Source organism: Brienomyrus brachyistius, chromosome 8 (genome assembly GCF_023856365.1).
Source record: "Brienomyrus brachyistius isolate T26 chromosome 8, BBRACH_0.4, whole genome shotgun sequence".
NCBI classification, from domain to species: domain Eukaryota; kingdom Metazoa; phylum Chordata; class Actinopteri; order Osteoglossiformes; family Mormyridae; genus Brienomyrus; species Brienomyrus brachyistius.
This window is the reverse complement of record NC_064540.1, coordinates 3,209,318-3,226,878: the sequence shown is the minus strand read 5'-3', so window position 1 is coordinate 3,226,878 and position 17,561 is coordinate 3,209,318. Positions and strand designations below refer to the sequence as shown.

The 17,561-nt window shown below is 44.5% G+C and overlaps 1 protein-coding gene across 5 annotated transcripts in view; it reads left to right on the top strand.

The window, feature by feature from the left end:
• The window catches only part of grip2b (glutamate receptor interacting protein 2b), a 107,051-nt gene extending 96,843 nt beyond the window's left edge, over positions 1 to 10,208 (top strand). For 4 of the 5 annotated variants that reach the window (XM_049023864.1, XM_049023866.1, XM_049023867.1 and 1 more), the window contains exons 17-24: positions 265 to 409; positions 1,185 to 1,324; positions 1,399 to 1,575; positions 2,205 to 2,358; positions 3,227 to 3,344; positions 4,874 to 5,095; positions 5,784 to 5,930; positions 7,919 to 10,208. In XM_049023864.1, the coding sequence (XP_048879821.1) occupies positions 265 to 409; positions 1,185 to 1,324; positions 1,399 to 1,575; positions 2,205 to 2,358; positions 3,227 to 3,344; positions 4,874 to 5,095; positions 5,784 to 5,930; positions 7,919 to 8,131 (1,316 nt within the window). In that variant the 3' untranslated portion in view covers positions 8,132 to 10,208. The remainder of the gene's footprint in view (positions 1 to 264; positions 410 to 1,184; positions 1,325 to 1,398; positions 1,576 to 2,204; positions 2,359 to 3,226; positions 3,345 to 4,873; positions 5,096 to 5,783; positions 5,931 to 7,918) is intronic. The other variant, XM_049023865.1, reaches the window with a different exon arrangement.
• The last annotated feature ends 7,353 nt before the right edge of the window (positions 10,209 to 17,561 follow it).

Genomic DNA, 17,561 nt, shown 5'->3' with positions numbered 1-17,561 from the left:
CAATGCTATTGCTGCTAATTGCACCTTACAGTGCTATTGCTGCTAATTGGACCTTACAGTGCTATTGCTGCTAATTGGACCTTACAGTGCTAATGCTGCTAATTGGACCTTGCAATACTATTGCTGCTATTTGCACCTTACAGTGCAATTGCTGCTAATCCTGTTGCCCTCTCAGTATTTGTTCCCCATGAAAGGTGTTTGCCGTTGCAGGTCGTCTGTAACATAGATTGAACTAGACTATCTTTTTTTTCCTCTTTTAATCAGATGAGCAGGAGACTTCAGGATCTATCATTTACACTGTGGAGCTGAAAAGGTATGGTGGACCTCTAGGCATCACAATCTCAGGCACAGAGGAGCCATTTGACCCCATAGTCATCTCTGGGCTCACCAAAAGGGGCCTCGCTGAGAGGTGAGGCCGGGTACCTCCATCGTGAAGTTGTTTGTGTGTGTGTGTGTTTGTATTTATGTTTACGAGGCCCTCTGCTGGCCAGTTTAAAGAATTGCACACACAAGTTCTGTCATACCCACCTTCGAGTCTGTGATCGCAGCCCGGTGATGTTTGAAGCCGCCAGACACTAACTTGCGCAGTCGAGCATTGCGAAGTGACCTGATGCAACTTGTCAGATAACTGTCAGCATCGATAATGTAAAGCTTTGCAAATCCTGTGGTGGCTGATCTGAAGATCCTGCAGAGACAGTCACTAGTGCCGACGCCGTCATTTCAGTATCACAGACCACCAGGCTAAGTCGGTATGTGATGTAATCAGGTCTAAGTCCTGGCTGCTTTCCCTTTCATGGTAGCCGGCTTATCATTGTTTGACCTCAGTGTCTGACTCTTATACAAAGCATGTACAGTAACGTCATATGTCTTACCAAGCAGGACAAAAATATATATATTAATTAAAGGGACTATCCCTTGTGTTAGATCTAGTATCTATAAGGGGCAGTAAGTAAAAGCTGAATTATTGGTTTATCTCCTTTTTTTCCTCAGGTTTCTGATGTTGATAAATTAGTTGAGTTTGTGTTTCGATTCTCAGTTTATGTCGCAGTTTTATTTTGGCATGACGACACTTTCCAGAAATGTGCCTTTTGATTGGGTCTCGCCTTGCGACAAATGCTGCACGGTACCAGAGGGAGCTCCCCCCCACCCCCCGCCCACCCCACCCCACATCTTTGTACATGCAGGACAGGGGCAATCCACGTGGGGGACCGCATCCTGGCTATTAACAGCGTTAGCCTGAAAGGGAAGCCGCTCAGTGAAGCCATCCACCTGCTGCAGATGGCTGGGGAAACGGTCACGCTGAAGATCAAGAAACAGGTCGATGGTGAGTGTGTGTCTGCGGGGGGGGGGGCCTCTGTATCCTCAGAAGACAGAAATTTATCAAGTTTATATTGGCAGCCCCAGGCGATAACAAGTCAGCTCTCAAGAACGACCTGAGCGACAACGAGGACGAGACAAGCGACTCTCAGAAGACCAGCAAGTTCTCTGAGATCTTCTCTACCACCATTCCCAGTGTGGACTCGGCGACGGAGTCGTGGGACAGCTCCGGTGTCGACACCGGCTACGGGAGCCAAGGTGGGCTTACTTTGGGCCTCATGACCCTACAGCCTAGAGTTGGGACTTTAAAGTAGGAAAAACTGGGTTTCGGAAATTCTGGAAAACTTCCCAGGTGAAAATGTAATCAATTTACTGTCGGAAACAGCTCATGGGCAAATGTGTAGCACAGTGGCTTAGGGGTCTGCAAGGGCACCTGAAGGGGAAGTCAGGACAAATCCAAGGGCCTCTGACTGACAGGGAAAAAATAGCATTGCAAGGTGCAATTAGCAGCAATAGCATTGCAAGGTGCAATTAGCAGCAATAGCATTGTAAGGTGCAATTACCAGTAATTGCATTGTAAGGTGCAATATAATATGCTTTCATGGGGCCCAAAACCTTCAGTGGCGTCCCTGGGCATCTGTACCCATATCATGGGTCATGGGTTCAAATTCCATAGAACCATATCACTTGAGAAAGGCCCCAAACCCCATTTGCTCCAGGGACACTGGCTGATCAATACTTACACGTCACAGTAGACTAAAGTACCTACTGAATAAATGTAAATATTTTGTTTCACATCAGAATATCAGCTCCTTTAGGCTGTTTTCACACTTTTTTTTGGCTGTGATCAGCATCCCAGTACCAGCCTCTCCCCTCCTCTGTCCCAGGAACATTTATCCAGCAGGCTGCCGGCATCGCCCTGCATCCCCACGAGTGGCGGAATTCCAAGCACAGGAGCGCGACTCCCCCTGCAGGCCGCCGCAAGAACTATCCATTCAGCGATGGGGGCTTCAGCGAGGATGACTGGGACAAGCCCACGGGGTAAGAATGAAGGCAATGCACCATGGGAGGTTTTTATGGATCAGGCAAATGTTTTGTCGTCGTTTTTTGACATGTATATACTGTACCAGCTTGTTGTATTTTCCTTTTTTGGAGCTTTATATACACATACGCACCCGCACACACACACAACTAAAAATGAATTGCTTGTAGATTTTCCATGTGGGAAATTCAGTCTCTGATCGCTCTGCCTAGAAGTGTCCTTTTCTTCGAAATCCTTGCGGTTTTACATCAATAATGCTGCTTCACGCTCAGCCGAGGCCTCAGAGGCCCATAGTAACGTGCCGGACCTGTGTGTATCAGGTTCAGGGTGTACCGGTGGTCTCCAGCCTTATTGTATTATGAAGAGACTCACTGCTCTGTTTTCCATTCTTTCACATAGTCCTGTTTGTCTGCATCTTTCTCTCTTTCTCTTTCTCTCTTCTCAGGTGTTCTGTCTCTCAGATCTGAGTCACTGTCTTCCATCTACCTTAGTAACTGCCTGTGGGGCTCCTCGTCTCTCCCCTAAATGTACTCCCCCCCCCCCCCCCCCCCCACGTCTGTTGTCTTTTTTTCAATGACCTCCCACGTGCCTCACTGCTATCCAGTGTCAGTGGCCCTTCAGTAATCTGCATGAAGCTTTTTGTCTTGAATCCTTAAGATGAGTTTTTAAATGAATACCCCCCCCCAGCTGGGCCTGGAGGCCAAAGTACTTGGACCCCCACCTCCTTCCACGCCCTGCCCTGCCCCGCCTAGCCCCGCCCCCCTGGCCGGCCCAGTGCAATGCCCGTCCGTGTCTCTGTGCCGCCTTGCCGGCACCACGGCCCGCCAGGCAGATTGCTCACGTGTTTCGGTTCCTGCGTTGACACAGATACGTCAGCCATGCACAGAGCGACGGCCTCGTTTTGGATCACGGCGACGCCTTCTGGTGCCAGGCTCTGGAGGACCTGGAGACCTGCGGCCAGTCGGAGCTCCTCAGGGAGATCGAGGTAAAACGCCCCCCCCCCCCCCTCCCCGGCTGCTGCCTCGTTGGTGCTCCTGCTCACGCCCGCTGCCGGGAAAGTGCCTGCTCCGCAGGAACGGGCCTCATAGCTTATATTGCCGCTGGCTTCTTTTAAAACCCAAAACTGATAATAAAACCCAATTTAAATGAGCCCTGAAAAATGAAACACCAATAAAAATGACCAGAGCACTTAAAACTAAAACGGAGCTCAGATTAAAAAAATGAATAATGAAAATAAAACTGAATTAAGAAAACAAAAACTAAAAATCAATTTCACGTGCATGATTGAGAACAGCCCTGAGTGCCGCGTTTAATCCTATGTGTAAGTCGCATTTTTAACTTGGCTCCTTGGCATATCTTCAGTGGGTTTCCCACCATATGCATTTTATGCAGAAATGCTCAAGCTTAAACTATGATCACTTAAAAATCTTATTGCATCCCCCCCCCCCATCACTACCACCAAAACTTTCCCCCACTTGGTTTATGTTTATGTAAAAGCAGCTATATCTTTTGTGGTATGATATGTGAACGACTCGCCAGAAAACAACATTGTGACCTCATTGGAGTATTTGAAAACTTTCTAAAGACAGACGGGCAGGCAGATAGACAGACCAGACAGACAGACAGACAGACAGACAGGCAGGCAGGCTGGCAGATAGACAGACCAGGCAGGCAGATAGACAGACAGACCAGGCAGGCAGATAGACAGACAGGGAGACAGATAGAAGGAAATTTCAGGTATCATTTCTTGAATTTTTGTCACTTTTTGAAAAATGTAATTTATTTATTTTGTAGGTGCTTTTATTTAAAGCAACATATAACTGGGAAAGCAGAGTCAGTCAGTGTCACTGGAGCAAATTGGGGTTAAGGGCCTCACTCAAGGGCACAATGGTGAAATCTCTCTTCCAGCCATGGGATTTGAACCAGTGACCTTCCGATCAGTCCTGAGCCACACAGCACTTTATTAAAATGCTTTTATCACTGCCTTACCATCAGCAGTCTATAAAGCTTTAATATTTAATATAATAATAGGCTGTTAAAAGTTGGCAGTCGAACAGATACAGCTACTAAATGCAGCTTTGTGTATTATATTATCCACACTAGGCAGGCTTCTCCGGACCACAGAGAAAGTTGTCGAACGGGTACCATGAGAAAAAAAAACAAATGGGGTGTGGGATAGACAAGCATTCAAGCCAAACAATGGCCTTTGTAAAATAAAATCAGTAAGAAGGTTTCATTTTCTGCCTTTGTGGAGTCATCAGCAGAGATTGTATAGAGTAATTGAGGTACTATATTGGGTTATTGTTTATTGAAAAATTCACTTAGAGACATTTTTGGTAAAAACAAACAAAAAGTGCCACCTTTAAACTTTAAGCAACACCTTATTTGTATATATTTTACAGCCTTCCTCTAAAAATGCCTCGTAATATGAATATTTTTTAAATAGACTTTTTTCGGAGGTTTTTGGCCTCTATCTGGTTTCTTTTGCTTAATGTTAATGTAACGTTTTTGTAGGCCTCGATCATGACAGGCAGCGCGCTCAGCCTGGGCGTGGACGGCGGGAAGGGGGACGCGGCCGGCCAGCCGGGGACAAGTCCTCTGAAGAAGACCCCCCAGCTCCACGGCGAGTCCAAGGCGAAGACCAGCCTGCGTGTGTCCGAGAAGACCTGGGAGTCGCGGAGGATCAAGGAGGAGATGCAGGAGATTCTGTCCCCGACACCCCTGGAGCTGCACAAGGTACAGTCAGGGGCACTTAAATCACAGGTTTACCCAGGCAGAAGCCCAGGGGCCTCCATTAAAATGGGGCCCCAACAAACCTGGTTTAATAAAGTTTTAAAGCTAAAGTCGACACCCGTCCCGTATTTTATGGGATTGTGCATATAGCAAAAAATTGCTCACCAATTTTATAGTTGACAATAAATATTATCGTTTTATTGTCTTGTTGTTGCCGCACTGGTGTCTCGACAGCAAAAACAAAAACAGGACCATAGCCAGTATTTTTAAAATAATGAGGTGAAATGTATTAGCTGTACCACGTAAAGGGTTGCTGTTATTTAAGTTGCAGAAAAAATCCTGAAGACTTGGTCTCGGTGTCCTCAATGGTAGGTACGGGCATGGCCAGAAATGAATTTCAAGGGGAGTTTGATGAATTTTCAGGGAGGTTCGAGCTCTCTGGCTATGTGCCCCAGTGGGAACAAACACATTTCAGGGGAGTTTGAACCTGTAATTTTACTATGCGGCCACGTCCCTGTCTTGCGGTCCCCACAGACATCTTGTCACATACACGTTAGCCCGCCTACTGGCTGAGCTTCAGACAGACTGGTGACTGACCACAGCAGGGGCAGGTTCTCTTTCGTGGTTTGACTCTCTGTATGACACCTGAATGTTGACTAAAGGCTGCGCTCTTCCTTTCGATCGGTTTCAGGTGACGGTGATGAAGGACCCAGAGAGCGACGACTTTGGTTTCAGCGTATCGGATGGCTTCCTGGAGAAAGGCGTCTACGTCAACATGATTCGTCCCGAGGGTCCGGCCGAGCGCGCAGGTCTTGCGCCTTACGACAGGATCCTGCAGGTGTGCACGGAAGGACGGCCGCCCGCGTCGCCTTAACAGAGCGGCGTTTGCTATCTTTCTGCTTTACTGTGCAGTTACCGCAGAGAGCTGGATGGTAAATATAAACAGCATCAGGGATGGTGGCTAACAGGAAGCGTTGACCAAAGATGAGTTGAGAGAGCGAGGTTGTGGTGACTTGCAGAGACGACTCTAGGGTGCAGAGAAAATCACAACCCGCTGTTGGTGTTTTGTCCGTGAATCTGATTTAATTAAAACTAATAGATTAAAGGCCACTTGTATGGATTTCCCTGCTACGGAGGGCTAACAAAATAGATTGCATTTTTTCCCATTCTTTTGACAAAAATATTTGTTAATTATTATAGTTATTAATATGAGTAATTTGAATATTTTGAAGATTCAATATAGATCTATGTGACTTTAACCAGCATATGATACTGTATGATCACTATCCATTCCTGCAACCCCTTTTGCATGATTCCTTATTGAATACTGGGCAGCGCCGGAGGGTAAAATCACTGAAACATGAAGCCGTTCCAAAGCCACATACTGTATGGACAATAATGTAAAGATGTTTTGACTCACATTTGATTTACAAAGCTGGGCAAAAGTGCAGCCCGAAATCTTCTTTATCAGTTTTATTCAGGCGTTTCTCCTTCATGGCAGCGACAGAGGGATCTGTGCATTGTCAAGCATGTTTGTCAAGAAAAGCTGTAGAGCTCCGTGATTCCAGGCAGATCCCAGCACTTTGGAGAAGCTTCTGGCACAAACTGTGGATCTGGAATGAATTTAGTGACTTAATAGATACCCTGCAGACGACAGGATTAAACCGCCTTTTGGTAAACCTTTGAAAAGTTGGTTAACGGGGGTAGGCCTTAAGGTCAGCACTTACCTCCACACCTGTTATAAATCTCATGAGCTTTCTCATGTCTTAGGAAACTGGAGAGAGAATATAGGAAATCACAACCAGAAACAGCCATTGTGATTCCGATTAGGCCTTAATGACATTTAATAAAGTCCAGCCCTTGCTAGGCTGCATGCATGAAAAAAATAAACTTCAGTTCCAGTAGGAAATGAAATATGCTCATAACTTGATCCCAACGTGACTTAACTTTTTATTTGAGTCTTTTTTTTTCTTCCCACAAAGCCCTAGAAACAACTAATAGACTAACAACACAATCCCTCTGGTGGCTTGGGGTAATTACATCTCGCTAATGTCATTGGATCAAGGGCTAATGGAATATTTAAATCGTTATTTACCAGCTTGGTCAGTGATATTCAGACGAAATGCAGTTTCTGTTTAAAAACTTCTGGAGAAAATTAAATGCTCTGATTAGCTAAAGATAATGACTTAATGTTTGCGACGGATTTACAGAAATTGTTAACGTGTGTATTAATCACTTAACTACTTAAGATTGGTGTTATTTCCTTTCTAAAACAAGAAACACTATTTTAGAACTTCCGCTGCTCAAGTACAGGCCTGCGACAAGCTTTGAGCCTTTTCCAGGAAGCAATGAGCATGAGGTTGAAGATGCCCCGGGTGGAATGCCAGTTCATCACAGGGCGTCCACTCAGAAACTGGCCAATTTATGAATCCAGTTTCTGGAGTGTGGGAAGAAACCAGAGTACCTAGGGACAGCCCACATAAACATGGGGAGAACTATGCAAAGATATAGCTGGGAGTCAAACCCACAGCTGTGGAGGTGGAAGGCTTGGTTCTATCTATGGAGCCACTCTGTCACATGTTTGAAGCCCCGAGATAAAATGAACCATAAAGTCGTACTTTCAATTTACTGGATGCTTTTATCCGAAGCTACTTACAGTAGAGCAGAGGGTTATATCTTATATCATGCTCCTCGGATTTGACCCCACAATCTTTGTATTGCTACAGAAGCTAATAGTATAGTAGTAGTATGCAGTAAGATTATAGGAAATAGAAGGTCCTAAATGCATAGGTAACCCAGATGATGCCATTGCCCTGACCGGGTCAGTCTGACCCCCGGCAGGTGAACCATGTCCGCACCAGGGACTTCGACTGCTGTCTGGCTGTGCCCCTGATCACTGAGGCTGGGGACAAGCTGGAGCTGGTCATCAGCAGGAATCCCCTGGTGCAGGGAACAAGCGGGCAGCTGCCAGACTTCAAGGAAGCATCTGCTACACTTCCCATCTCCAGGGAGCACAAGACCAGCTGCATGGACTTATGAGCCACGTCAGGAGGAGACCTGGTCTAGACCTGGACCTGTTCTCTCTGGATACTTTACTGAACACAGCTCAACGGGGAGTTGTTTTCAATTTTATTCGTTTTTTTTACATGTCGTCAGTGTTTTTGTTTGTTTTTTTTTTTATCCTTCTCAAAAGCCTCGAGGAGAAAAACAACAAACTGACGAAACACGAACTCCGAGAGAGCGAACAATCGCCGAAGTCCTTTTATTTTCGGGCGTGACCAGGAGCTGACGGCGCTCTGGCTCGCGAGACAGAGGCCAGGTGCTGACATGGCAACGGAGGCAGGAAGGAAGGCTTTCAAGGCGCAGGGAAGCGGACTTCTGGTCTGAAGATGCTGGAGCCAATGCAACAAAGACACTAAACAAAGACTGTGGAAGAAAGAAGGCTTTGTTTGTTTGTTTTTTTTAGGAAGAAGGCATTGTAATATTGCGGCAGGCTTTTATGCGTTTTAAGCCGCAACCTTTTCTGGTTTTTATTTTAAGACAATTCTCAAAAAAAAAAAGAAGGAACCTTTTATACTCCACTTGATAGCAAAATCTAACCCTTGTATTTAATTTTTTTAGAATGTGAGGATTTGAACGAATATTGCCGCGCCATTGTGTCTGTACATCCGCCCATTCTCGTCACCCTCATCTCTCCGTCATTTTGTCACCCCCCTCATGCTCCCCTAAGCCCCCCGCAGTCACGCTTCGTCCCTCCCCAGCGAAGCTAGCCTGCGCCATTTTACCCATACTCCCTTGCCAGGCATTGCCGTCGTTCCCCGGCACTATTTTAAGCCCACCCCCGTGGAGGACACACTTAAACCATGTACTTGACCGGCTGTGTCCTCATTCTTTCCCCATCTCTAGCCTCGCCGTGCAAAAGGTCGCCGCTCGGGGTCTTTGAAACAAAAAAAGCTGCACGTCACAGGAATAAATCTGACGGACATTCAGGCTCAGGTTTTTAACCAATCGAGACCCAATTCTTTCCCATTAATAAATGGATGATGCTAACTACAGCATAACTTTAGTAAGTTTAATAAGTTTAACTTTAATAAGTTGCATGCCCAGGTGTGCTACTGGAGATTTTGCCCCCCCCCCCCGAAAGCGTATCATATTGGGCCCCCAGCCCATATCAGTCAATGTTGAAAATTTGTTCATTCATTCAGGGGCCCTTGCGATAGTGCGAATTTACCCCACTTTATGGTGTCCTTGTGCAGGCTGTCACTACGCATCCCTCTACACAGTAAAACAAAGTACAAGGCACTGATTTCTGCGTAAAAAAATGCTTAGCTACCGACTTGCTGGCCCCGGTTACGACTCTGCTTTCGAATTACCTTTTTTAAAGCTTTTTATATATTTATATCGACTAAACTGAGTAGAGGTTGTCTGCCAGAACTGAGCGGATCAGCGTTGCGTTTGCATTTCCTTTGTGAGGGAAACGGGAAGGAGACGACACACGTGAGCGTTGGTGATAGCTTTCACTGCTCCCAGACACTGCGGCGCGCACGCTTTTCCGCATTCCTGCTTTATCTACTGTAATTAGAGCCGCTTGCCAAGTGTGGTGCTGTTGTGCTTGTCACACTGCATAACCATCTACCATCTTCATAACCTGTTAACCAGTACAGGATCCTGGTGAGCTCAGGGCACAAGGCAGGGGCACACCCTGGAAGGGATGCCAGTCCATCGCAAACCACCAAACTCACCGCGCCAAGGTCAGTAGCGAGATGCCAGTTCGCCCACGTAGAAGAAGATGCTAACTTCACTGTGCTAGCGGCGAGCCAACACACTACACAAATAAAAATAAATAGATCAGCAGGTAGTGTCATCTCTCGACACTTAGAAAGGAATTCATTTATTCCAGAGTGCATTTAGCCAAAGAAAGATCTTTTCATTTGATAAGAAGATATTAGCTTTATGTAAAAAAAAAAAAAAAAAATGTGACGAAGAAAGAAGGAACAGGAAACATCTCGTTTTCTAGGGTGTTGTTCAGCATTTGCGGGTTGCTTCTACTGTACCAATCATTCTGATTATTCTAATGTCAAAATATCATTTAACTTTTCATATTATTATTGGGACTTTCAGGGGCCTAGTGGTGCCCCCCCCCCCCCCCCCCCGACACTAGGCAGATATTATTTTCAGCAGAACCCCCCCCCCTGCCCCCACCCGGTTTTATTATCAGCTAAATGTCTTTATCAGTATTGCTATTACTTGTTATTGGATTGAAAGTAAAATCAGTGGTATAGCCCCCCCCCCCGCCTCCGTCTTCTGCATAACCCTGTCAGTATGAAGTCCGTTTCACATGAAGTGGTGGCTGATGGAGAATGTGAAGCTGCAGTTTAGAGGAGCTCCTGCTGTGGTGAATCATCTCCGAGGCCTTTGGGAAACATCCAGATTAGTCATTGGACTATCAGACTTCAGGGGAGGAAGGTTTCCATGACAAAGGCCTCTAACTCTATTGTTTATTTTCTCTCCTCAAAGATGGGAATCAATGTCCGAACAAAATGTGACATAACCGCAGAGCATCGGTTCCCACGTACAGGCGCGTCAGTCAGGGGGTGCGTTAATCTCAGTCAGTACCTTGTAGACGAGCGCTTCCAGTCTTTTGATACAAGCGAAAAACAAGTCATAAACATAGCATGTTAAGTCATGTAGCGTATGAAAAAGCTACTCTTAAAATTACCAAACAGTTATAAACTCAGACTCTTCTGGAGTCATGGGGGAGTTACCACAGCCTGAAATAAAATGCAGGGGGGGGTGCTTTTTGCAAGTAATGGTACAGCATAATCTTAAACTAGCAGTACCCCTTGTTAAATTACCTTTTAGGGCTGCAAAATTTAGATGCAGACCTACAGATCTCCCAGAAATGACAAATTGTTGTTGACCTGAGTACCAGAACACTCAGGTATTTTCCAGCCTCAAAACTTCACTCTGATTCAGATTAAGTTAAATTCACAACACAATGCTAGCATGACAGTTTTGTCTGTTTCATATCTGCCTACAAGTTGCCTCTCGGAACTGCACACTATACCACCTGCTGAAGCTCTAAATCTAAAATCTAAATCTTAAACTATTTGGCTCAGTATCCATGCCAGTGACCTTTTAATAGCAGTGATACTTCAGTAAACAGACAATGGAGCGTCAGCAGCGATGATGTCACTGAAATTGTGTGAACATACCTGCACTGTGACCATGAGTTTATTAATGAGCATTTGATTTACCAAGATTCCTCTTTTTTTAAAAAGAACAGTAGGCTACATGTGCAGTGATCCCCCGCCCACTGCGGAAGTTACGTTCCAGACCAATCAGCGATAGGTGAAAATCCGCGATATAGAAAGACCATATAAATGAACATTTTTTAATAGTTTAAGCCTTAAAATACCCCTCCCATTTGGTGAAAATATGCAATATAGGTAGACCACCCCCACGACCCAGTAGGATACGCGGGTTGGACGATGGATGGATAGATAGACCATATAAACCTGCTTTAAACACATGTAAACTCATTAAAATACACTTTGTAAACACGTGTGATATGTGGATGTCGGGCTAAGGATATGAGTAACATAATATATATACACACACAACACAGAACTGTGATGCGTAGGGGAAAACTTTGTGATATGGGATGTGATTACTGAACCACGATATAGCAGGGGTGCGATAGCTGTACCGCGATATAGCAGGGGTGCGATAACTGTACCGCGATATAGCAGGGGTGCGATAGCTGTACCGCGATATAGCAGGGGTGCGATAGCTGTACCGCGATATAGCAGGGGTGCGATAGCTGTACCGCGATATAGCAGGGGTGCGATAGCTGTACCGCGATATAGCAGGGGTGCGATAGCTGTACCGCGATATAGCAGGGGTGCGATAGCTGTACCGCGATATAGCAGGGGTGCGATAACTGAACCACGATATAGTGGGGGAATCACTGTGTTTTGAGATCGCTGACCTTTTTCTGTGGTTGTTCATATGTAACGTTATATAGGGACAGTTTCTGCACATAAATGTGATTTTATATTGCTCGGTTTCCTCCTGTTGGTCTGCTTACTTAATCTGGATTTGTCTGTTTGTGGGGGGAGGGCTTTGTTTTTGTTCATCTTGCATGTGCTCAAGCATGAATTATTCCATGTTCCTTCGGTTTCTTGCTTGTCAGACCGGTGTTTTGGGAGACACCAACCCAACAATCGCTCCTGCATCTGTAGTTGAGAAAACAGGCTCATACCTTATGCATAATTTTTAGGACTGGTGATTATTTTATCAATGCATGTTTTCTAGGAGACTCCCCCCCCCCCCCCCCATTACACAAACACATACAGACACACCCACATTTGTATTCATGTCTTTGTGAGGACTGTCCTTCATTTCAATGGGAAAAACCCTAATCCCAACTATGACAACCTTAACCCCTTCCAAGCCCTAACCTTAACCATAAGTAACCAAACAAAATAGCTTTTGATTGCAGCCACTGATTTTTATAAAATTGAGTCTCCCCTTGTGAGGACCCTAAAAGATGGTCCCGACAATGTCAGAATAACAGTTTTTCACATTGTGGGGACATTTGGCATGCAAACAAAATGGCTCTATGGTTTTACAACTTGAAGATTTAAAACAAACATCATCATTACATCACACAAAAAAATGCTTGGTTACTTTGCTGATTAGTTCAGATTATCAGTTCCTGTTTTTTCCCTCCTAAGTGGTCATACTCTTGCTAACATAATTTCACAAGATATCTGTGGTTTAAAACAAAATGATTTTGTCTTGCTAAAGAAAACCCCAGTGATACCAACTTCCATTAAAGCACAAAGATCACTATGTGCGTTTAAGAATTCTGAAAAAGCTCAGAATATTCCCCATATTTGTCGTCACCCTCACTAAAGCCTTCTCCTTACTTTAAGAAATTCATGTGTTTGTTTTTCAGTTCCCAAGCGCACATGTATCAAATATGGCACACAGAAAGGGACGATAATCATTTGCTGTTCCCTCTGTGATATTAATACTTTGTTGTTAAAGAATGATTGCAGACTGTGGTATTCGTCAGAGATGGATTTTTTTTTCTGAAATGTTTATTCGTTTTTAAAGTGTACAATATTTGCTGTTATTTGTAAGTCGTTGTGTTCTACTTGATATTAATGAAGGTCATGCAGAGTTTACTTTTCCACACACAAAATTCAGTGGAATCCAGAAGTGTGATTCATATCAGTTTTCAATGAGCTTTTAAGGTTTAAATGTGTCCATCCCTATGCATTTCAACTTTCCAAGTAAGTATGCATTGATATCAATGTGTATTTTTAAAGATTTATTCTCTGTAAAGTATTTTTATATGAAATTTTTCTCTCTTATCTATAAGCACAATCGCAACAGAAAATGGATTTACAAGTTTAGCTTAATGGCTGAAAGAACTTGTAAACATTATTTATCAAGGGACTATAACACTTACTTTTAATAAAAATTTAAAAAGAATAAGGTGAAATTGCACTATATTGTCTTTGTGAGTCCATGTGTGAGATGGCCCTGTGTGAGATGGCCCTCTGTGAGATGGCCATGTGTGAGATTGTCCTGTGTGAGATGGCCCTGTGTGAGATGGCCGTGTGTGAGATGGCCCTGTGTGAGATGGTCCTGTGTGAGATGGCCCCGTGTGAGATGGTCCTGTGCAAGATGGCCCTGTGTGAGATGGTCCTGTGTGAGATGGCCATGTGTGTTGTTCTGGATCGACTTCCGAAAGCCTTCTTACGATTAAACACGCGGAATGCAAGGCTTGCCTCATGGGTTGAAAGGCGTATCGTTGAAGCCAGGAGCCGAACGTCCAGTGGCAGGGGTAATAAGGTGCAATGTGGGAAGGATTTATAATGAGGGGTCTGTTTTCATCTGATTTACCAAGTGTTTCATCTGATTTACCTCTGTGTGCTGCTGGAGCTGAGTTTGCAGATCATCAAAACGTCACTGAAGTGGCCGTGTAACCTGATTGTGGGCATGTGAAATGATGAATCAGCCAGTCCAGGGGAGAACTGGAAGAAAATTTTCAGTGCGGAGACTTAGGCCAAGGCTGACCCGTAAACTACATGAGTATCGACTGCATGGTTTTATATTGAAAATAAATTACTTTCCTAAGAGCAGTTAATGGTAGCTTGCAATTGTGTTATATGGACCGCAAGGGGGAAGAGAAGTCACATGATTGGGGGGGGGGGGGGGGGGCAGGCGGGGGCGGGAAGTCACAGGATAGAGTCCATCTCATGATTTGTTCCCATCTGGTGGGTTTCAATAACACATCACCCTGTTTTCAGTTCTGCGCAACAGTGCTGAACGACAAAGCTAATGCCCAGATGAACATACTGTTTCACACGTCAGATCTGAGTGCTTCCTGATAATAGATTCTTGGTCCACCGCACCTACTAATGGGCCCTCTGTGTAGTTAACAGGGGCCCCCACACTTTCTAGGTACCCCCCCCCCTTATAAGTATATTATATGTTGAATATCCCTAAGATTTCAACATTACAGCCCTTATTATCGCAGTGTGCCAGTCTTGCATTTGTTTTACATTGTCAGGCCATTGCTGGCCATATCGCAGGTTCAATGAAGTTTAAGGTAAATGGGTACTATACAGACAGTCCCCAGGTTATGAGTGAGATCCGTTCCCTAAGTCTGTCTTTAAGTCAAGTTTGTAGGTAAGTAGGAAAAATAATAATATCGTCTGTAATAACGTTACGGTAATGATACAAGTAACTACATACGGTCCTGCACTGCAGCTCTAGGCCATGGGCAGCTGAAGCTGCACAATGTTTTCATGAGCATCACAAAGTAACGCGTATACTCATCACAAACGCTTGAATTTAACTCTAATTTTTTATATAATAGGCTTCGTGCCAGTCCGTTCATAAGCACGAGTAAGTCAGTCGTTCTTAACCCGAGGACTGCCTGTACTCATTTGCCCTTGGAACCAAATTCCACCTCTTAAAATGTCCGTTATGTCATGTGATCCTCTGGCTGAATAATTTTGCATGCTTTACGTTCCTTTGGCCTTTTTCCATTTTTGTTCAGTTGACGGGCCGGCGCCATCCCTCCAAGCACCTGCTGAATGGCGCCAATCTATTTTTAAGACGAACGCTGTATTTTTCCACCGCTGGCCAGTTTACCGTATGACGGCAGTAGCTCTGTGGCCCAGCTGAGGAAGGTCTGTGCGTGAAGCAGAAGTCATCGGTCAACCGCTTCCTGTTCTCCTCCCTATATTGAGCAGGAAGCTGACATTTTAATGACTGGCACTGGGGGAAAAAAACAACTACAGTTAAACAATGGGATGAAAAGACAATGCTTATTCTATATTGACTCCCAATTGCTAATATCTATATGCTTAACACAGTCAAAATCCTCTGCTGTGTGGATTTCGGATGTTGAGCTTCAGGCCATGTAAACCGGGGATTGTTGCAGATTAGATTGTGCTGTCAGCAAGAAAACCCCTGAGCAGGACATCTCTCGGCCTGTCTCCTTGTAACAAAATTGAACATTAGTAAACACGCAACACACCTGTAAACACCTTTAAGCTAACACAGTGAGCAGCTTCTGCCAGAAAACTTCTTGAACGCAAGAGTCTGTTCTCCTCATACTGACTAAAATAGATTCCAATTGTTCCCAGAAAAGCAGTTAGAGTGAAAACAACGTAGTTCTGGGAGCACGTTGGCAGACGTGAAATGGAAAAAGTTTTAATAAAGCAAAGCTAGCTTTCTTCTCAAAGGGGGAAAAGCTTATTTAAAGCCTTGTCCTCCCAAGGGTCTTGGGCAAACCCAGCGTTCAATCCACAGCTTGGACTTGGAAGGGGCGTCATCTGTGCCGCTTCCTGGTTTGGGGGAAATATGCTTGTTATTCTCGGTCTGAAGCTGAAGCAGCAGTGAAACGTTGGATGTGTCCCATTGCTAACATCAGCACAACAATCCTACATGAAACGAGAAGTTTTAACTGAAGCGTTCTGATGGACAATACCATCTGTTTTTCAACCAGCAGTCATTTTTTTATTCACAAAGTTAAACTTACAATTTCTTGTGCAGCAAGAAGGAGGGCAAATGCTATACTAAGTGTAGTTTATTCTTTTGATCGGAATTTTTTTCCCTAGGTGTTTAGTTTTCAGCTCTGAATAAGTGTCTTGTGCATATGGTCAAAGACTGGCAGATACAGCAAAAAAAGAAGTTCAAATTGATGTTTTTATTTTTTTTTAAATCTCAGCCAACTTTGTCGCGATGAACTGTAGCGCAGTTACAAAGATCTGACAAGATAATTTACAATTTTTGTTATAATGTTCTCACGAATATGTGAATATGATCTATCGATGTAACAGCAAACTTACTAAAATATGATGTGTTTACCTTGTGACCCTGTGGAGGATAAACCGGCTGGCAGACGGATGGATGAATGTTGTTCTCTTCTAGATAAACAGAAGCACGAGCTTCTCGGTACAGTATCAGCAGACTGGTATCTCCTGCTTTGCCATGAATCCAAACAGCAGCCGATGTTTTGTTTGAATTTGCACAATTTCAGCTTGTTACACGTAGCAAACTGGTGCCAAGAACGATGCCGAAGTCCAATGGATCTTGTCTGAACTATGACAATACATTTGAAATATTAAAATGTTTTAAATATTAAGAAAAATATTAAGAATTTGAATTATTCTTCTTAAATCTCATGATAAATATCATGATTTAATGAAGGACATTTTTAAGGTATTTGAATTCTCCTTGTGGGCGGCATGGTGGTGCAGTGGTTAGCACTGGGGGCGGCATGGTGGTGCAGTGGTTAGCACTGTTGCCTCACATCTCTGGGACCCGGGTTCGAGTCTCCGCCTGGGTCACATGTGTGCGGAGTTTGCATGTTCTCCCCATGGCGTCATGGGGTTTCCTCCGGGTACTCCGGTTTCCCCCCACAGTCCAAAACATGCTGAGGCTAATTAGAGTTACTAAATAGCCCGTAATAGCCAGTGTATGTGTGAGTGAATGGTGTGTGAGTGTGCCCTGCGATGGGATGACCCCCCCATCCTGGGTTGTTCCCTGCCTCGTGCCCATTGCTTCCAGGATAGGCTCCGGACCCCCAGCGACCCAATAGGATAAGCGGTTTGGAAAATGGATGGATGGATGGAATTCTCCTTGTACTATCTCAGCACTGTTATGTTGTCAAATACATCTAATAACAATTTACGTATATCCATCTATACAGTAGTTACTTTTCAAGATCTTTGATTCTGGTGTTGTATGGGACAGGGGCTGTGTCTATGATAAAAGGTTTATTATTATTTCCACATAGGCCACCTAATCCATGCTAGTGGGGACACTATGAGCCAGGACATGGTTAGCAAACTACTATTTAAATTAAAAAGACCTGGATTTCGCTTCAGCACTGTTCTTGCTGTGTGCTGATCGGTCAGTCTCCTCTAATAATGCATTT